A 22,425-nucleotide genomic window follows, 5' to 3' on the forward strand; every position below is an offset into this window, starting at 1 on the left:
GCTATTATAATTGTTGAAGATTTGATGTGATGAATTCTATAGTACTTCAATTTCCCTAAATCTTTTGCAAGGTAATATTAATCTATTACTGAGGCTCCTTTATCTTTGAATATCATGTCATAATTATTATGGCAGAATGGCACAATGAAAGAACACTTCTACAGGTTTAAAAACTGAGGTCCTGCCCTAGCTGGTTTGGCTCAGTGGAGAGAGCATTGGCCTGCAGACTGAAGGGTCCAAAGTTCAATTCCAGTTAAGGGCACATACCTTATTGCAGGCTCCTCCCCGGCCTGAGGGCTTGTGCAGGAGGCAACCAATCGATGTGTTTCTCTCCCATCGATATTTCTCTGTCTCTCTCCCAGTCTCTAAAAAATCAATGGAAAAATATCTTCCAGTGAGGATTAAAAACACACAAAAAACTGAGGTCCTAAAAAACAAAACAAAAAAACACTGAGGCCCTGGCCAGTTTGGCTCAGTGGATGGAGCGTCCGCCCTGCGGGCTGAGGGGTCCTGGGTTTGATTCCGGTCAAGGGCGTGTGCCTTGGTTGCTGGCGCATCCCCAGCGGTGGGTGTGCAGGAGGCAGCTGATCGATGTTTCTGACTCTCTATCCCTCTCCCTTCCTCTCTGTAAAAAAATCAATAAAATATATTTTAAAAAAAACACTGAGGTCCTAAACAGTGCTTCTTGATTGGCTATGTGATAATCAACAAATCATATCTCTAAGAGTCAGTCCTCTCATGCATAATTTATCTGTAAAATAAAAAACCAGGCCATCACTAAGTTGTGATGAGATTCAAAGAAGGTAATGCATATGTAAGTGACAGAGATAAAAAATAAGTTAATACTAGGAGGATATTCTGAAATTGGCATATGTACAGTGAGAGATTATATGGTTTAATAACAGTATATCCTTATTCCTTTACTTCTAAGAGACTGGTAGTTTTAAAAAACAGTAAGAACAAAAGTCAATTAATTCCAGCCCGGTTGGTGTGGCTCAGTGGTTGAGCACTGACCCATGAACTAGGAGGTCATGGTTCAATTCTTGGTCAAATCACATGCCTGTGTTTCAGGCTTGATCCCCAGTAGGGGGGCATGCAAGAAGCAGCCAGTCAATGATTCTCTCTCATCACTGATACTTCTATCTTCCCCTCCTTTCCTTCCTGAAATCAATTTTTTAAAAACTCAATTAATTTGGAATAAGAAACAAAGTCAGGTAGTAAAGAACAAGGGGTAAACTAAATTTAGAAAGGAAAAAAGCCCTTGTCTGAGGAAAGGTATGGTAATTGATGTAAGGCAGTGTTTAGCATCCTAGCAACTTAAATACATAGGAAAAGAAAAACCATGGGTGTCTTATCACACTGTGATATAGAAAGAAATATACCACATATCAGGTAAAACGTTGTTTTTTTTCTTTCAGTGGCAAGATACCACATGAACAATGCTAAACAAATATTTGAAATTTTGGGGTTTTTTTCCCCAAAGGAAGTTAAGTTTACAAATATACTTTTAAATGATGGAACTTCTTAAATTAAATATATATTTAGTCACTTGGCCCAAATAATGTTTTGGTGGGAAAACAAAATTATAAAATGTTAGCACCCACAAAATGCTTTGCCCCCAAACCATTCCAGTTTCAGAGAGAAAAGATATACGTAAATTATTTTTGATATATTTACTAAGACAATTATTTTAATAATTCTAGCTATGTTCTATCTTGATATTTCTGAGATTACACTCCTAGAAACTGTTTTCAAATTCTATTGTGAGAGAACTGCAAATTGTTTTGATAATGGTAGAATCACTATTTCCTTGAAATAACAAATTAAAAGAACTGGTACTGAAAACTGAAGTTCGGGGCAGTTAAGTATCTTGAATAAGGTCTCCAAAGAACAGTCTGGTTTATGTTACCATGGCAGCACTTCCTTTCACTGGGTCTGTTCATGAACTATCAGTAATAAGATATAAAACTATGCATTTGCTAATCTATGTTTTAGAGTCTATAAGAAAAAGGAACTTATTTTTAACTAGCTCACTTCTTAAAAACTTGGCCTCTTCACTATTGTGCTTAGATGATAGAGCAAATAATAAAGAGCTTTAGAAGTTAAGAATTGTTTTCAACTAAATTTACATAGAACAAGATAAATCTTTTGTGCAATGGAAACAGGAAATGTGTATTCTCTCATTTACTATTATGCATTTGGAAACACTAAGGCTTTTGGACCTATTTGGTAGAGAAGGATGAAGGTTCTGAAGAAATGAGCCAAATTTTAAAAAGATTTATCTTAATGGAAGTTGTAAATAATAAATAGGGAGAAGGGGCAATGTTCATTATTCCTGAGATGTTTTTAAGTACTTGCCCCATACATTTTAATAGAGTTCCCCCTCTTGACTAACAAGTTAAAATGGTATTCATATCTCTTGCTTGTAGAGTTCCCCCTCTTGACTACCTTTTCAGTGGTTTTTAGAACCACTGAATTAAAAAGAATTAACAAGTTAAAATGGTATTCATATCTCTTGCTTATAGCATGAACTTTTATAGTGGTTAGCATGATTCCCCCCACCTCCCCCTGGGACTCAGCTATCGAAACAAGTCATCATCATGCAAATGTAAATTGTACTAGACCAGGTAAAATGTCAAATTTCATATTTCCCAGCTAAAATCCCAGTTATAATATTTTAGTTTGGCTTTATAAAAATGTAAAAAGTAGATATAAGGCTTGGATGCTAATGTTTAAAATGCAAAAACAAAAACAGAATGACAACCACAAAATAGCATGTCTAACTTTTATAATTTTAAAATCCCAAGGCAGAAAAATACCATGCCAAGATTTTTAGACCTGCCTTTTGAGGGAGTAACTATACTATGAATGATAGGGGAATCTACCCAACCAGCTATACCAATTGGTTTTTTATCATTACCACTTTGTAGTCTGACCTGGACGTTGCTATCTTGCCTTTTTCTTTTAAAATTAATCCTCACCCGAGGATATATTTTTATTGATTTTTAGGGAGAGTGGAAGGGAGAGAGAGAAACATCGATGTGAGAGAAACATCAATTGGCCGTCTCCCATATGCGCCCTAACCAGGGTTCAATCTGAAACCTAGGTATGTGCCCTGACCCGGAATCGAATTCACAACCCCATCTGGCCAGGGCCACCTTGCCTTTTTTTAGATTATCATCTCTACTTAATGATCAGTCATCAGAAAAGTGCTGTCAAGGTTGCCAAATTTATTTCCAACATTTAATGGAAGTAAGTATAACCTACTTGCCTTCTGCAGATTAGAAGCGAAAGACTGTCCTTCTGAGGCATTGATTTTAAGAAGTATTTCATAAATTAAAAAATCCATAAACCTTCCTAATCCCACTTAAATGTGTCACTTTCTGCATCCATATTTCAGACACTTAAGCAAAGTGGTCTATTAATTTTTGTGATGATTGTCACCTATGATTTCCTTTCCTTCCACACTAACTTGTGGTGATAGCCTGATAATTTTGCCCCAATATATAACAATTTCTATACTTATCCTCATATTCCCTATTATTTGATAGCATGATTTTTTCTTCTTTATCCCACTCTCCCTGTACTCTGGACTTTATGCTTTCCTGTTTGCTAGCTCTTACTTCCTTAATTACTTTCTTTCTCTGAGCATTCAAAAACACTCAGGTTAATTATATAAATAATGCACACATTTAAAATTTCTAGACAAGAACAAGTCCCTTTTGATCATTACCACAAATCATACCACACTGAACACTTTATTCTACAACTTTTATTACAAATAATACCACAGTGAATATTCTCATATTCATCGCCTTGCATTCAAGTATGAATGTTACCCTAGGGGAGAAATCAGAATCTGATCCACTAGATCAAAGGATAAGCACATTTCTATTTGTAATAATTTCTGTCAAGTTGCCTTCAAGTATGATCATATTAATTTACACTCCTTTGTAATCAAATGTGTGAAACTATTGATATTGTTTTATTTCCCCATGTCGTCCTCATCTAATTTGATACTATCAAACATTTAAAATTTTTTGCATTCTAATAGGTAAAAGTGGTCTCTGATTACTAGTGAGGATGAATATCTTTGCATATATGTATGAGCCATTTGTATTTCCTCTTATGAACTGCCTGTTCATATTCTTTCCCATTTTTCTATTAGGTTTTATTTTCCTTACTAGAGGCCTGGTGCACGAAATTCATACATGGGTACGGTCCCTAGGCCTGGCCAGCAATAGAAGTGCGAGCATCTAGAGTGGAAGGGCAGGTCCCAGCTGACCTCTGGGCCCTGAGCAGACCCTGGGCCCCCAGGCCCCCGTGTGCCTCCCTCCACCTGAGTCACAGTGTCTGAGTCCCCACACAGAGATGCAGTGAATGCGGCCAGACATCGCAGGCTGGGATGCAGCATGGGCCTCTGGGCCACCCAGTGGTGCTGCACGGAAGCTGGGCAGGCAGCGCTCTCTCCCAGCCAGCCTTGCAGACCGGCTCCTGTGTGAACCCATGGAGGGCCCCAGTGGCTGCAGCCTGGCTCACCCGAAAGGAGGCCACGCGGGTGCAGGGTGGGCTCCTTGCGGGCGCCTGGCACCTGAGACCGGGGGCTTCCTCAGTGTGCAAGCCCTGGCGTCCCCGCATTTTCACCACACATCCATCCCTGTCACCCCCACCCCCAGGTAGCTGGCGAGAGGTCGCAGCACTTTTCCAACACTGGCCACGTTCTGCGCCGCCCCTGGTGGTCAGTGCACGTCATGGTGAGCAGTTGAACTCACAGTCAAACGACTGCCTGAGGGGACAATTTGCATATTAGGCTTTTATTATATAAGGGTTGAATTATAAATCCCTTAAATATAATGGTGTGCTGCTGACTGTAAACATCTCATCAACTTCACATTTAATGTTGGTAGCTTGAAACTGGCCATGATGGAAATATCTGCATTGTGGGTATCTGCAAAAGCTATATCTCCTCTCCCACCCAATTATAAACATTTACCACCAGTACACCACTGCTTATATATGTTGACCCTAATCTTTTGTATCAATGAATTTTTCTTAGCAAATCATTTCCAAATTTTTTGCAACATTTGACACTATTGCTCATACACACTTACCTCAACTGCCTTGGTTTCCATTACACTCTTCTTTTCTTAGATTCTTCTACTGAAAATCAATGCTGACTTTACACACTTAGAGCTGTAATTTCACAACATCCCCACTATTCCTGTAGCTTATTTCTAAATACCTAGTAGATAGTTCAACTTTTATGTCCCACCATAAGTATAAACACAAACTAGAAAAGAATTAAGTGACATAATTAAAAACTAAACTCTAACGATGCACATGGGAAAAGACTTAGAATCTGCTTCCAAGATGGCTCACTCACATGGCTACTGACACAGGGTCTCATTTCCTTGCCACATGAGCCTCTCCATAGGGACACTTAAGTGCCTTTAGGATATGGCAGCTGGCTTCCCATAGAACAAGTTATGCAAGAGCCCAAGATGGAAGCCATGTTTTTTTATGATCTAGTCTCTGAAAAGGCAAACTCCCTCATTTCCACAATATCATCTGGGTTACACAAGTCAGCCCTATTCAGTATTGAAGGAGACTCTCTAGAAAGCGGGGCTCATTTGGGGCCATCTCAGAGGCTAACTATGACAGAGATTGATCCTTTAAAATTATTGAGGCTTTTAAAATGGCCTAATGCATAGTTGGTCTTTGTAAATATTCCATGTATATAGTACAGAATATGAGACAGCAATTTGTTACATGGCAATAAATAACTAATACAACCTCCTGTAAGTTAGCTATAAGATGATGATATGTCATAATGTCTTGCTACTCAGGGTGTGTCCATGGGCTAGCGGCATCACGATCACCTGGTAGCCTGTTAGAAATAAAAGCCTCATTCTCCATCCTAGATTTGAATCATAATCTGCATTTTAACAAGATCCTTCTACATTTAAGTTTGAACAGCACTATCCTAGAAAATCCTTCAATCACCTAAAAATATAATTACTTACTCTTTTAACTTTTATTTCACTTAAGAATAGACTTCTGCTGCCAGTTAGGGAATAGTAAACTATAAGAGAACATTACTCCCAGTCTAATTTAAAAAAAAAATAAAAAACTCAAAATAATCTACAAAATCATAATTTTTTATGAGTCCATCTGAGAGCTAAAACTGCAAGACAACTGAAGGAACTGAATTCTAAACTGTGACAGGGACCTATCAGGAGAGATGGAATATGTGGACTGTTTTAATGGAACATGTGAGCTGTTTTACCCTTGGCAGAGCATGGAAGAAGTAGTAGTCATAAAGAAGGTAAGAAAAAAAACTACTCAAAATTTAACAAATTCTTAAAAGCCAAGTGTGAGCTAGCAAGATAAGTTAGCATCCTTGGCATTCCCAGGCAGAAAAAAGTCTTCATCCGCTAGCCAGTATTTTTCCATGAACCTCCATGCTATGCTCCAGAGAAAGACTGTGGGCAGTGCAGAAGACCTAAAAGAGACATCCTTGGAAATGAAGATAGATATATAGAATCTAGCAAGACAAACCTCATCCATACTGCTGGCCCTGAATGAGCGTAAGGTGAGATCAGGTATTCCTGTGGGATAGGCACACAACCTGTCGATATTCTGGACAAAGCTCCAAAATTAAGCAAAAGCTGTCTGCTACTGAGAGAAAGACAAAATACTCACCTCAGTCCTAGGCAAAGGATGGCTGCTGCTAGAAGAGAAGCACAAAACCAAGTATCCTCATACTTCAATGACACTAGGCAATGTGTCATGTGTCATTAGGAGAAGGGCAGAAAATCTGCTCATACCCAGATCCCAAATCTGCTACACGGAGAAAAGAAATGGTCACTCACTTGTACCTAAGACATCCCACTGATATTAGCCAGTTTATCTACCCTAATGGGAATAAGCAGGAAGCTGGCCTGAGCTCCGGAACAGCGCTGTCCAGTAGGACTTTCTATAATAACAGAAATATCCTATATCTATGCTGTCCAATGTACCAACCAGTAGCCACATGTAGATAGTTGGCTAGTGATGAATGCAGCTCTAGACTCCACTCTGAATAGATGGGAGAAACTGTCTGCTCCTGGAGGAGGCAAGAAAAAACCCACTCATGAGTCAGAGGCATTCATACGCCTGAAAAGACTAAAATGGGAACAGAAGAACTGAAAAACCCACCTTAAAAAGCCTTGTACCTCCCTAGATGGTTTGGCTCAGGGGATGGAGCATAGAAGATAGAAGGGTCTGGGGTTCGATTCCAGTCAAGGGCACATGCCCGGGTTACAGGCCACTAGGGGGCATACAGGAGGCAGCCGATCAATGATTCTCATCATTGATGTTTCTCTCTCTTCCTTCCTCTCTGAAATCAATAAAAAAATATATTTTTTAAAAAAGGCAGAGTAGCTGTCATTTTATTTATTTTTTAAAATATGTTTTATTAATTTTTTACAGAGAGGAAGGAAGAGGGATAGTTAGAAACATCGATGAGAGAGAAACATCGATCAGCTGCCTCCTGCACACTCCCCACTGGGGATGTGCCTGCAATCAAGGTACATGCCCTTGACGGGAATTGAACCCGGGACCCTTGAGTCCACAGACCGATGCTCTATCCACTGAGCCAAACCGGTTAGGGCAGTAGCAGTCATTTAAAAAAAAAAAAAAAGCCATGCACCAAGTAATAAGCAATAACAATCTATTGCTATTGGAGGGGCAAGAGCATGAAAAGAAATGTCCAGACTCCCCTCCAGCCCCCAAATGTGGCACAAGCTGAAAGATAAAGGTGAAATAGAAAAACTAAGAAAAATCATCTGATACTCCAGTTCTCACACTAAGCACAAAGTATTGGCAGTCCATCTCTGTAGGGATCTGAAGCCTGTGGTATGCTGAAGGTAACTATGACAATCACAAAACCCAATCCCAGTTCAATTATTAACTAGATTGACCAATGCCTGTTCACACTAACAACCTAATAAAAGTAGAGGCAATGTCTACTTCTGGGCAGAAATATTATTTACCTTAGTCTCTACCAATATCTTACACTGACATTCAATCCAAAATTATGAAACACACACACACACAAAAACGGGAGACAAAATAGTCAACAAAACCAGACCCAGAGATGGACCAGATATTGAAATTATTGGAAGATACCACAACTATGACTAATATATTTATAGATCTAGTGGGAAATTTTAGCAGAGAGATGGAGAATATTTTTTAAAGGTAAGTACAAATGCTAGAAATAAAAGGTATGACAAATTCTTTGTCAGGCTTATCAGCAGAATGAACACAACAGAGGAAAAAGTGAACCTGTATAAAGAGCAATAAAAATTATCCAAACTGAAATAAAGGGAGAAAAAATAGAAAAAGGGGCACAGCAACTAATAGGTGAGACAATAGCAAATGGTCTAACATATTTTTACTTAGCGCCTCAGAAGTACAAAGTGAGCCAAAAGAAATATTTGAAGAGACAATGAGCAAAATTTTTCTAAACGTAAGAAGGAAAACCAACCACAGATCCACAAACCTCTGAAAAACCAAAGTAGGATAAAAATAAAGAAAAACACAACTACGTCATAGGGAAACTACTGAAAAGTAGTGATAATGCAAAGAATCCTAGAGGGTAAATAACGAGTGGGTTCCACCACATCTCGAGGAGGCACTGCTGGGGCACGGAGGCTCTGCCAGGCATTGATTTTGATGGGTTCCAGCAATAGGGAGGACAGGATGGAGGAGTTATGGGACTGATGGCCTGCTGGGAACAGGACTTCTATAAGGACAAATATGTCTGGAAGGCTGTGGTCCAAGGCCATTTTTGCTGGCTATAAGCGGGGTCTCTGGAACCAGAGGGAGCACACAGCTCTTCTTAAAACTGAAAGTGTTTATGCTCGAGATGAAACAGGATTCTATCTAGGCAAGAGATGTGCTTTTGTGTAGTACAAAGCAAAGAACACAGTGACTCCTGGTGGCAAACAAAACCAAACCAGAGTAATCTGAGGAGAGGTAACTTGTGCTCATGGAAACAGTGGAATGGTTCGTGCTAAATTCCGAAGCAACCTTCCTGCTAAGGCTACTTGACACAGAATCTGTGTAATGCTGTACCCCTCAAGGATTTAAACTTACTAAAAATAAATAAAATGGATCTGTTTTCCTGTGGGGGGAAAAAAAGAATCCTAAAGACAGACAGACAGCTAAAAAAGAAACATAACAGAGGAACAAAGATAAGAATGCAGTAGACTTCTCATTAGAAACTAAAGACAAGAGAACAACATCTTTAAAGTACAGTAGTTCCCCCTTATCTGTGGTTTTACTTTCCACAGTTTCAGTTACTTGCAGTTAACTGCAGTCCAAAAATATTCAGCTTCCTCAACCATTGATATCATCTGCTCTTGACATCAAACTATCAAGATTATCATGGTTCAATGGTCCAGGATCACCTAAAGCAGATGATTCTTCTCTGATGTACGGTCAGAAGGTCAATAGTTGCCTAGCATTAAGTCACAATGCCTATACCATTTATCTCACTTTATCTAATCCTGTAGGCATTTCATTCACAAAAATAAGAGTGATTATAGTAAAGTAAGATATTTCAAGAGAGAAAAAGAGAGGCCATACTCACATAACTTTTATTACAATATATTGTTGCAATTGTTCTATTTTATTATCAGTTATTGTTATAATCTATTACTGGGTCTAATTTATAAAATTAAACTTTATCATAAGTATGTATGTATAGAAAAAAATTGTATATTCATATATATAGGGTTCCATACTATCTGCATCCACTGGAGGTCTTGAAACATACTCCAGCAGATGAGGGGACTACTATGAAAATCGACAACCTAGAATTCTATAGCCCTCCTCCATAAAATGGTTGAAAAAAGTATTTCATTGCTAGTGGACCTTAACTACAAGAAATGCTATATAAACTTCTCCAAGAAAAAAAAAGATCCAGATAGGACATCAGGATTAGTCACGTTTTCCTGTAAAAGTCCAGATAATAAATGAAATGGTATAATATTATTTGAAGGTAGAATGTGATAAAGATATACATAGAGATACATGTATGTATATACATACATCTCTCTCTTTCTCTCTCTCTCTATATATACTGAAAATTATATAATAAATTACTAAAAAATTTTAAGTAATAGCTAATAAGCCAATAGTAGAGATAAAATTGAATCATAAAAAATATTCAATCCAAAAGGCAGGAAAGTGGAAAAAGGGAATAAAAACACACAGCAAATAGAAAACAAATAGCACAGCAATAGACTTTAATTCAACCATATCAATTGTTACTATAAATGATCTACATTCCAATTTTAAGGCAATGGTTGCAAGACTACATAAATAAGAATAATATACTGATAGTGATAGAAACACTATACAAACAGAAAACTGGACCATTAAAAACACTAATTTATGTACCTATGGTAGAATGAAAGCAAATGATGAATATAATTAAGATCAAGCTGAAGTAATCTGACTTGACTATTTTTGTCTTCCTTTGATTTCCCCATATTTTAAGGTCTCAATGTTAGCTCTCCCCAACCTCCCCAAATATAGCAATGTTCATAATACTGACCTTGCCATGGCTTCTTTCCACTTTCTGAAAACATTTATTCAGGGACAGATTATGTCGAACAGAATTCTTCCAGCCTGTTGGTGCAGTAGCAAAATATGGGAAGCGGTCCAGAATCCAGCTATAAATTTCTTTGACAGGCAGACATTTATTTGGAGAATGCTCTATAGCCATATAAATGAGAAGACTAAAAGAGTATGGGGGCTTTGAAGTTGCTGATTTTTTTTCTGGGTTCTGGTAGCAAGATGGTCCTAATGATGGCATATCATCTCCCTCTATGTCATACAAAGGACTAACAATCGGAAGACCCTCACTTCCAAAGCTGAAGTTTGTTAGAAGATTAGTACTTTCATGAAGCCAGTTCAAGTTTGTAAGCTCATCATCTGCTGATTCACAGTCCATTAGAGTGGCCTTTGGCCTGGCAGCATCAACAGCTTCAGGCAAGCTTCCCATTTTGTAAATCTGGCTTAATCCTGCAACCTTTTCAGCTCCTGGAGTTTCAGCTCTCTTTTCTGGAGTCATTCCAATTATTGGACCCATTTACTCTTATAGTTCTGCAACAAAGGAAATAATTATCAATCAATGTAATGCTTAAGATTCTTAGGCTCGTGAAAAAATAGAATGCATAATTAAATATCCCCAAATCAGAGAAATTCTGCAATTATCCCACATAATATTTAAGGATAGTATTTATATAATTAAAATTTACAATATGAGAAAGAGAATTTCATATTTTTTGATATGGCTGTAAATAATGCAGCATTATAATACCATATTGTATGAGTGATATAAACAAAATTAAATAATGTATTTTGAGTACTTAAACAATATTCCAAATAAACCCTTTCCTGAAATCTAAAATATTATAAAGAGAAAAACCATTTCTCATATTTACATTATAATACTATAACAATATTTCTTATTCATCATCAGTAAAATTATCTTTATTATGTTATTTCTTTTGTAAATTCCAGTGTTTTTACATCTGCATTCTCTATCTTATCAAGTACTGAGACTGTAAGGGTGACATTCTCTTAATAAAGTTTGAAGTGTTACTATATTTTCAAAGAGAAAAAAACATTTCTAAACTGTTTGTATTTCTATTTTCTCAAATGACTTCTCTTTTGCTTTTTAAACACACTTCAACTCAAAACCCCTATCATGGGAGAATAACTGACCAAAGAAGAAAGTGATAGAGCTAAAGTGCTATTTAAGTTATTTAATGATTCAGAAAAGTACCTCATTTCTGAATTCAGTGAAAAAATTTCTATGTTTTCCATCAGTCTAGTCAATATACTTATGCTTATATAACTGAAAGATAAGTATCTCCAAAGTTTTCCTTTACTTAGAATATAGCTGGCAGGTTATCCCAAGAATTATGAAAATTGGTCAATTTTACATGTAGAGCAGTATTTGAATTCTGGTAGCTACTAGTAGATATAGTCTTAGAGAACTCCATTTTCAATAGCAGTAGTTAATAATTTGTGAGTCAGCTATTTATTATATCTCAAGTAACCATGAGTTAAACCCAGAATGTTGGCACTATTATTAACCCAATTTTATAGATAAGGAAAATGATTCAGAGAGGTTAAACATCCTGTTTGAGGTTGTCTGGCTAGCAACTGGATATGCCAGCAGACTGACTTCAGAACCACTACATTATCCGGGTGACAGTATATATACACCATTTTTTTATTTTATCATTGTTCTCTCCATAACCAGTTCCTATCTCTCTCACATACACCTATATCTATAACTTCACACACCAAGACACTGTAAAAAGGAAAAGATCAAACTATAATTAATTTGATGTCTATTTCAACTAGTAATGAAAACCACACACACATAAACATATGCACATGTGCATGCAATAAGTCTTCTACCCATAGAAAAACTTTAAAACTGTGATGGATGAGAATTAATTTGTTGAAGAAAGTCTTGTTTCCTTTAAAAAATATATCTTAGTATTTACTGTACAAAGAAGGAAATGACTAATTTCTAATGGTCCACTTTTGCCTTTTCACCTATATCTCCCTCCATTTATCTTCAATTACATATAGAAATTAGAGAGTACCAAATAGCACTGACTAACATTTACTGAGATTTTACTATATTACAGACACTATGCTATGGGCTTTGAAATGCATCATCTCTACTTACTCCTCCCTACTACTTAGCTCTATGTATCATCCTTTCTTTTTGACTGTGAATTCCATAAGGGGCAAGAGTCTTTTACTTCTGTATTCCTAATGAATCTTAACAAAATGTTGGGCATGAGTAAGCAATCAAACCATAATTATTTAAAACTGAAATTAACCAATAATCAATATACATGTCTATTCTGGACCAAGTGCTATGCTATCTACCTTTAAGAGTTATTTATTTTTGAAACAAATTCTTAATGCTAGGAAACATGCTCACTGGTAACAATCAGAAAATTGAGATTCATTGTTTATAAATAAGGAAATGGAAATGAAATAAGGCATTTGCCTAAGTTCTAAAGCTAATAAAAAAGTAGAGCCAAAATTATAAACCAGGCTGAGTTCAATACTCAAGGTTTTTGTCCATTAAAGTACACTCAATCTCTTAAGGAATTGATATTTTAGCAACACTATCTAAAACAAATAGATACTGTTGACAGATATGAGAATATATAGTGACAGAAACTAATTTAGATGGTTGCAAATACATGTTATTTCTCTGAATTACAAGTTTAGAATAAAATCTTATTACTTGAAGCTATAAAGTAATATTATGTCATCAAATATGTCAAAGATTACAGCCAAGCAAAGTTAAAAAATCAAGTACTGGCAGTGAAACGCTAATATGCTCTTAGGTTTGAACTGTCACTGTATTTTCAAGGAGAGAAGAGGAATGTTTCTAAACTATCATTTCAGAATACTTTTCAACACCATTCACTTAGAACACTAAGTCTATCACAATAAATAGGCAAATAATCTTTTCCACAAATATTTATATACAAATAAGTATATAAATAGAAAATAAATGTAGAAAATATTGAACTCCACTGATGATCACAGAAATGCAAAGCAAACAAAATGTGATATTAAATATGATAATTTAATACAGTACGTAGTATGCAGTAGGCACAAATACAAGTAGTAATAAAAGTAATAGTATCTATCTTTGCCCAAATTAGCTATTGTTTACAAATATATACAATTTGGGGCAAGGGCCTCAGGCCATTTTGGACAGCCACCTGGCAATATACACCTAGAATCATTAAAAATGTCATATTCCTTGACCCAGTAATTCCACTTATGAGTCACTTCAGTGAAATAATCATATGTAAGGTAAGAGATCCTCTCTTCTCTCTTCCTCTCTCTTACACAACACACACACAGATGTCCATCAAGAATTATGAAAAATAGAAACTATAAACAACTCACATTTCTTATTATAGAGTAACTAGTGACCTGGTGCAAGGATTCGTGCACATTGAAAGGAAATTAATTAGAAGGTGGGCGGTGGGGTGGGACTGGGCAAGACAGGCCAAACACGCCCTGGAGCCAACCTCCCTCGGTCCCTCCCCAGCCTGTTGCACCTGGGGTGTCTGCAGAGTGAGTGGGATTCCTCCGACAGGTGGGGTCTCTTGGCCTGGCCTGCAGGGATTGGGCCGAAACTGGCTCTCCGACATTCCCCAAAGGGTCCTAGAGTGCAAGGGGGCACTCTGAAAAGTTGTTGTTGAATAGGGTGTGGAACGCAAATGCAAGTGTGCAGTAAACCAGATTCGAGGCCGACAGTGCCCCAACAACAACATAACCCACGCCCAGCCAAAGGTGGAATCGCGCAGCCCCATAAGGCACTGGACTCCCTCCTCTCTGGTTTCGGGGTGTGTCACCTAAGAACCATCAGTGCCAAGTCACTGCAGCTCAGCAGCTCCTGCATTGAGCACCTGCTCCCTGGTGGTCAGTGTGCATCATAGCTACCGATCAGACGGACACTTAGCATATTAGCCTTTTATATATATAGATACCTAAGAAAAATAAAGTACACTTATTCAATCTAATATTTATTTAATAGTCATTAAAAATTACTGTCTTAAAGACTACACGATAAACAAAAAAGCTTTGTTAAAACTAGTTAAAAAAAAAACCTAATAACAACTCCATGAAGAAAGTGTATAGATTGGACTTCAGTATCAAATAGATTTAGATTTGAAGTCTGAAAAAAAAACGGTAAAAAAACCAAAACAAACAAATATACAAAAAGCTTACTGTAGCCCAGCCAGAGTGGTTCAGTGGTTGAGCGCCAACTAATGAACCTGGAGGTCAGGGTTCGATTCCTGGTCAGGGCACATGCTGGGGTTACAAGCTTGATCCCCAGTGTGGGGTGTGCAGGAGGCAGCCAGTGATTCTTTATCATTGATGTTTCTCTCTCTCTCTCTCTCAACACACACACACACACAAATAGCTTACTGTAGTTTACATTGGTAACTTGGTAATTTTTTCTTTGTTCTTCTATTTTCCAGTATTTCTGTAATGTGTTCATTATTTTTATAGTTTAAAATAAAATAAAAAAACTCGCCCTGGCCAGTTTGGCTTATTGGATAAAGTGTCGGCCTGCTGACTGAAGAGTCACGGGTTTGATTCTGGTCAAGGGCACATGCCTGGGTTGTGGGCTCCATCCCCGTAGGGAGTGTAGTGTGCAGGAGGCAGCCAATGATGATTCTCTCTTATCATTTATGTTTCTATCTCTCTCTCCCTCTCCCTTCCTCTCTGAAATCAATAAAAATATATTTAAAAAATAAAAACTCAAGAGGGAAAAGGTAGTGCTAGATTACTTTTAGTTGTAGTGTTTTCATTTCACACAAAAATCAAATCATAAAAAGATTTGGACTTATCTAAGTCCTCAAGTCAAAAACAGAAGTCACCTCATAATTTTAGTACAGCCTATTCTATCACCAAACTTTTCTGTAACACCAATTAGTTCATGGGTAAATAAGGGAATTATTTTACTACAATGTGAAAATCACATTGGTTTGTACATAATTTTTCCCAGTCTATGTTTTTGCGCTAAATAACAACAGCTGAACCCCCAAAAGGCTAACACAGTGGAAAGCAGCAAGCTGCTGAAAACACAGTACTGTACACAATTCTCATTCAACCCATGTTCTTCCTTTTGGCACAGGTTGGCCAGATGTATTTTCCTGTTAGTGCTTAATGAGCTCTCTTCTCAAAATTTTATGCATTTTACTATGACTTCCATAACCATGTATTTGCACACACTTCCATCAGGCTAATTTCACCTTTTTAAGTCCTAAATCAACTACATTTTTTATTTGTAAAAAATTTACTATAGCTTTTAAAATATTCTAGTATTCTTATTAAGATTTATTTTTGTTAGTGCTCTGGTTACCAACTTTCAGATGTTTTGGGTGAGTTACCCCAGGAGCTGTACACAATTTTAGTATTTTCAAAAATATTTATATGTAATATCACAACAGAAAGGTCTGTAGATTTTATACCCAAATCAAGAAACCTTTACACTTTATTTCGAAAATTCTAGATTTATGAGCAACTACTTCTTAAAATGAACTGAAATCATTCAGTAGCAGATCATTAATAGTATGTAGTATGAAAGTCTGTTTCATAAAGCAAAACAATTAAATAAAAGGAAATCTAAGCTAGAGATATATTATTTCCTTTTCTTAATCCTGTAAGAACAATCCTTCAACAAACCATGTAATACTTGTTGCACATAATAAACGTCACCCAAAATGAACATTTAATGCCAAGAGAAAATAAAGTGGGATCTGGAAAAAAAGTGTACTCTAATTTCTTAGGTTTATAACTATCATAACCCAAGTAATGAATATACCCACTAATAAACTAATTTCTAAAACTCAGACATTGCTACCAAAAAAAAGTAGGTAAATATACAAGACAATTTTGGCAAAATACATATTTTGCTAAATGTAGACTCCAAATCTTCTACATTTCAGAAAGAACAGTTTCTTCTCACAGGAGAAATTTAAAAGAGTTTAAATAAACCCAGTACAATCTCTCTAGAACCCCTGCTAGAGCTTCACTGTAGAAGGGCCACGGCAGTATCTTCAGAAGAGGGTTCAGAATTCAAATGTACCATTTTTTCCATAGCTGTGCAGCTCATGCATCTCTCAAGGTGTCTGCATGTTATGTTCAATATTACAGTGATAATCTATTCTAGGACAAGAAAAATAAAATGCCATACTGGAATTCTTAGATTGTTTCCCAAAAGATTAGAGGAGAGCACTTTTGCTTAGGTTGGTTATTAACACTGGTGTGAGAAGAAATGCATGACAGAGACTAAACAAGAGAAGGAAAACTGAGCCACAGAATTATCTAAAAATAAAATGCTGTATTATACAGTATTAGAGGTGTTGCCCCAAGTAACCAAGGAATCTCCTAAACATAAAATGGTAGTTATAAACACTTACCACTCTTTTTACCATTCCTTTTTTAATTTCAGATTTTCTAGATCATTTCCCTTCTATTTAAAAAGAGAACTGCTAGGGAACTTTCAGGTTTTATTTCTTTGAGCATGTGTTTATTTAGCCCTTGTTCTTAAAATGTATTTTTGCTAGCTATAGAACTCTAACTTGAATTACGAGTCATAGTTGTTAGACCTATTTTCACTGAGTATATCATTTTGTGGTCTTCTACTTCCATTATTGTTATTGAAACCTAGTAGTCCTTTGAAGGTGTTCTGTGTTTTCTCAAAAAAATTTCTCTTTTATTAAGCTCTTTTTAGTTTCCATTTTGTTGTCTCTCTGTGTTGCTTTCTGGACTTTTCAGATTTATCTTTCATTATATTAATTTTTACTCAATGGGATCTATTTGCTTTTATCTCTCCCTTAATTTTAATTGCTGTATATTTTCATTTCTAAAACTTCTGATTTTTTTACAAAGTGTCCGCTCTTTTCCTCACTTTTAAGTTTTCATTGAATATATTAAAAATACTTATTTTATATTTTACAACTGATAATTTCAAGATGAACTATTTGCAGGTCTGATTTTTCTAATTATATTATGCCCTGTTTTCCCTAGATGATTTATACATTTTTATTATAAGATAACCAGTTTCATTAGAACTTCACCAATGGGAATTATTTGATGATGATGATTCATGTTGCTTATGTCAGGCTCCTGAAAGTAACAATCCAGGATCCTTTTACATTCTTAGCTTGAGGTTTAGTGTGAATTCAGGCTGCAAGCCAGTGTGAGGGCTGGTTTGTGTTAATACATTTTCAGCAGAGGTATTATTTTTCCCATTAGCAGAAATAATCTAGAAAGATCATTTTGTTATCCTTGGTGACACTAAGGCAAAGAACTTCTAGATCACTCTTACACCTAAAATGTATAGACCTATGGAAGTCCAAATTAATGGGGTAGACTATTTCCTGCTTGATGTTTTACCTCGGCTGGGTCTGGGTTTTGCTTCCTAATCCCTGAGCCCCACAAAGCCAGAAAATAGAAGTTCACTTAATTTGGTAAATACCTTCAAGGCAATAGCCAGCTTCAGCACTCAGCTTACCTCTCACTAGGTTTCTAATTAGTGTTTGGTCTAAACATTCTTTATTCTGTGCCAGAACATTGATGCATGTTAGGTTATTTTCAGCAGAAAGGCTGGTCCAGATATTTAGTTCACCATTCTGCGGAAAACAGATATTTACATTAGTTTCAATGGCAATATCTCTAATATGCATTAGCCTGTATGTTAGAGCATTGGTTCTTAAATTTCTTCTGCCTCTGCATACTGGAGGAATTTGATTTACTGCTATCAGTAAGAGTTGCTCATTATGACAGTGATTCCCAACTGGAATTAGGTACAGAACATTTCCCTGGAGGCTGAAATTGATTATCAAAAATTCGGTGCAGATTTTTAAAAAGAGGATGCTTTCATCACTTTTAAAAACCATACTCTTTAAATACAGTAAAGCTATTTCAACCCCTTAACTATGATTCAGTCCATAATTATAAACAAGTATTACCCTCCTGATAAAAATAATACTTATAGGGGATGCTAAAGTATATAGGACTATTTGCCAGTTTATCAGTGTTTCTCAAATCAGAATGTCCCAAGGATGTTCCTGGGGGCCACAAGCTTTGTAAATTTTCATTGTTTTGCTTTCATTTCAATAACAGTATAAAAATGTATTTTTACTGTTTTCAAAGAGAAAAAATAAAAAGACTTAAAACTACTCGAGGAACTAAAGTCAGTGATTCCTCAAAATGGGATCTATAATTTTTTTCTAAAGAAGGATCCATATATTATTTAAGTTAAGAAATATTGCGCCACACTAAAGGCCTCATATTGCTAAGTTTGAGTTACTGGATTAATCTTAGTTCAATATCCTAGCCTTCATTTGTACTGTAGTCACTGTACCTGATTATACAGGTGTATGACCACTTAGCAAAAATCTTTAAGGACAGATACATTTCAGAATTCAGAGTATTTTGGAATTTAGAAAAGGACTACAATGCAAATATATGTTACGTGATGTGTCAGTGAAGTCTGAGGCAGTACTCCATAACAAACATGTTAATATTTCTGTAGCAAAATGTATATTCACACTAAAAGGGGGTTAAATAAAGATCACCAATAGTCTTATATCAATTCAGATCATGTTTTGGCAATACAGTGGGGCCTTGACTTACGAGTGTCCCGACTAACGAGTTTTTCAAGATACGAGCTGTCTCTCAGCTGATTTTTTGCTTTGAGTTGCGAGCTAAAATTCAGGTTACCAGGCAGCTTCAGATACCCCGCCGCTAATTGGCACAGCAAACGTCACAGTGAACACATCAGCTCAGCATCACGTGTCTCACTCGTTCACTTTATGATTTGACATACAAGTAATTTGAGTTACGAGCTCTGTCATGGAACGAATTAAACTCGTAAGTCAAGGTCCCACTGTATGAGAAAACTTTAGGTTTTCAGAGCATTTTGGATTTCTAAATCATGAGGATGGAATTATACAACCATTATTTACTGGAAAGCCTGATAAATTTCATTAGAATTTCATATAAGATCATACTTAAGAAAGATCAAATAAGGGTAAAGAGCTCACCTTAAGGTTTATAAATCTAATGCATAACCTTGGTAATTTTTTTCTCCCAACTACTTTGTAGTCTCTTTTTGTCTATTTGTGGCTTAATAGTGGAAGATACAGAATAAGTAAGCTCCTGATAAGCAGAAAATATTATATTATTAATTCTATAATGTCAGAAGTACCTAAATGTAATAGGAATTTAAAACTCATTCCAAAGCCAACATATTAGCCAAACTGGATTATGATTACAATGTCTCTTCAGCTAGCAATGTGGATAAAAGGTAGAGAGAGAGAGAGAAGTGTAGTAAATATATATTATTTAGAATAACCTTTCCTGATCCTTTTCTAAGAAGCTTCAAGATGAAATCTCTTACTCCTACTAAACTCATGGCTCCGTTGCCATAGTTGTTAGATTTTATGGTGAAACAGTGTACAACTGTAAAATGAAAGGCTTCTTCCTTAAAAAAGAACTTAATATGTTTAACACTAAGAGAAATTAAACAAACTTAAGGGGGCAGTATATTTGAAGTTATAAAGAATAAGCAATTTCATATTATAAAAAAACCATAAAAGAGAAATTTAAATCATTATTCTTGATATTATAATCACATCTAGAAACAGTGAAGCAGAGTGTTAAGAGCCTGACCTGTGAAGATATATGCGTAGGTTCAAATCCCAGCTCTACCAAACAATAGGTTATAAGATCTATCAATTTAGAATTTTAATAGTACCTACTTTCATAAGATTGTTAGTACAAATTAAATGAGAATAAATATAAAATACTTAGAACAGAGGTAGTACAATAAATACTAGCAATAGAGATGGTAATTATTATTATTGTCATTATTAATTTTTTAAAATTATTATTACATTTTTTCCTAAAGTAATAGATTTGCAAATGTTACATTTTTCAAATAAAAAATGATGGCACAGAAAAAAAATTATGGCACAAAATTTAAAAAATCTTCTGGTATTAAGGATGGGTCTCCCTCATGACCAATGATACCCATTGGCAAAACAGCCAACTGAAATTAGGCCTTTCTCAGAAGAGTGTTGCAATAAGTATCATCATTCTCTTTTTTTCTTTTCTTTTTTTTATATTTTATTGATTTTTTACAGAGAGGAAGGGAGAGAGGTAGTTAGAAACATCGATGAGAGAGAAACATTGATCAGCTGCCTCCTGCACATCTCCCACTGGGAATGTGCCCACAACCAAGGTACATGCCCTTGACCGGAATCGAACCCGAGACCTTTCAGTCCGCAAGCTGACGCTCTATTCACTGAGCCAAATCGGTTTCGGCCATCATTTTTTTTGTGACGCAACTTTCACTTCCTTACTCTATTTGATGTACTTTTTAGGCTATGTCAATATTTTTTTTGCCCAATCATGCAACATGACAGAACCCTTCAAATCTTTCTAGTTAAAATAGTATAAAAGAATCTGCCCTGGCCAGCATGGCTCAGTTGGTTGGAGCATCATCCTGTAGTCCCTTACACCAAAACGTCACAGATTCAATTCCTCAGGGCACATACCTAGGTTGCGGGTTTGATCCCCGGTCGAGGATGGGAGGCAACTGATTGCTGTTTCTCTCTCACATCAATGTTTCTCTCTCTCTCTCTCTCTCTCTCTCTCTCTCCTCTCTCTAAAAATAAATAAAAACATGTCCTTGGGTGAGGAGGAATAATAATAATAATGTAAACTTAAATCACATAAACTTTAAGAACTTTTTTAGTATTTTATTATCTAGTGTCTCCTTCTGGCAAAGTCTAAATTCCTTTATTTACAGCTTTGGCTGATAACATTCTTACACACACACACACACACACACACACACCAATCATAAAAAATAAAGAAAATAACTACACTATCTCTGAAATAAAAATGTTGAGTTTTCACTAGTAACAACATTCTCAATAACAAAAAGAAAAGATATATGGCAAATATAATGCTATAATCAAAACAGGACAAAAATATAAATACCTACATATATTGTTATATTCATTTGTATCCAACTAATTCAGAATCTACTATCCTGTTACAAAATTCTGATCATGTTAAAATAGTCAAAATAATAATTTTTCTCTACTCTCAAGATATTACTTATATTGTGAATTTCAAAATTAATCTAAAATACTTTCAAAATATGAGTTCATGAATATAAAATTTAGTGACAAGAAATCAGGCTCTCAGTCCAGCAATTCTCATGAATATAAAGTTAGTGTATACTTTAATAAATAATATAGCGCCATAGCAAATCCTATATAATAAAGATGTAATATGCAATTGGTTGTTACGTGGTGAGGTGTAACGACCGACCACGTAACAACTGGATCACAGATCAGCAGGAGGGTGGGGCAGCGAGCTACAAGTGGGTTGTGGATAGCTACAGGAGTGGGCAGGGCAGCAAGCTATGGGGGGGCGCAGGAGGTGGAGGGAGCTACAGGAGAGTGGGGCAGTGGGCAGAGAGCTACTGGAGGGTGGCAGCGAGCTACTGGCACACGAATTCGTGCGCAGGGCTACTAGTAAGATACAATTCTAATCAACTCAGTTCTGTTAATGATGTTTAAATACTTTTAAAAAGTGCTTTTCAAATTATATTATTGAATATCTTCATGTCACATTTTTCAATTTTAATTGTTTTTATCTTACCCATATTATAATTAGAGCTAAAATCTGTTATTATTTGCAAGATAATGTAATAGTTAAAAATTTATATTTAATCCATTACATTACTAAATAATATTGAAAAAGGATTAAGATCAAAATAAA

At 36.0% G+C, this 22,425-nt stretch overlaps 1 protein-coding gene and 1 pseudogene across 2 annotated transcripts in view; one reads left to right on the forward strand and one right to left on the reverse strand.

The window, feature by feature from the left end:
* Nucleotides 1-22,425, reverse strand: part of FOXN2 (forkhead box N2) — a 59,951-nt gene that overhangs the window by 21,796 nt on the left and 15,730 nt on the right. Inside the window, exons 1-3 of one of the 2 annotated variants that reach the window (XM_015557928.1) lie at nt 19,674-19,813; nt 18,140-18,257; nt 10,607-11,157 (exon numbers count right to left, since the gene is read on the reverse strand). In XM_015557928.1, coding sequence (XP_015413414.1) covers nt 10,607-11,143 — 537 coding nt within the window. In that variant the 5' untranslated portion in view covers nt 11,144-11,157; nt 18,140-18,257; nt 19,674-19,813. Of the gene's footprint in view, nt 1-10,606; nt 11,158-18,139; nt 18,258-19,673; nt 19,814-22,425 lie in introns of those variants that run through there. The other variant, XM_006778620.2, reaches the window with a different exon arrangement.
* Nucleotides 8,733-9,174, forward strand: LOC102754893 (annotated as a pseudogene).

The sequence above is a fragment of the Myotis davidii genome, unplaced genomic scaffold (assembly GCF_000327345.1).
Source record: "Myotis davidii unplaced genomic scaffold, ASM32734v1 scaffold6, whole genome shotgun sequence".
Classification (NCBI taxonomy): domain Eukaryota; kingdom Metazoa; phylum Chordata; class Mammalia; order Chiroptera; family Vespertilionidae; genus Myotis; species Myotis davidii.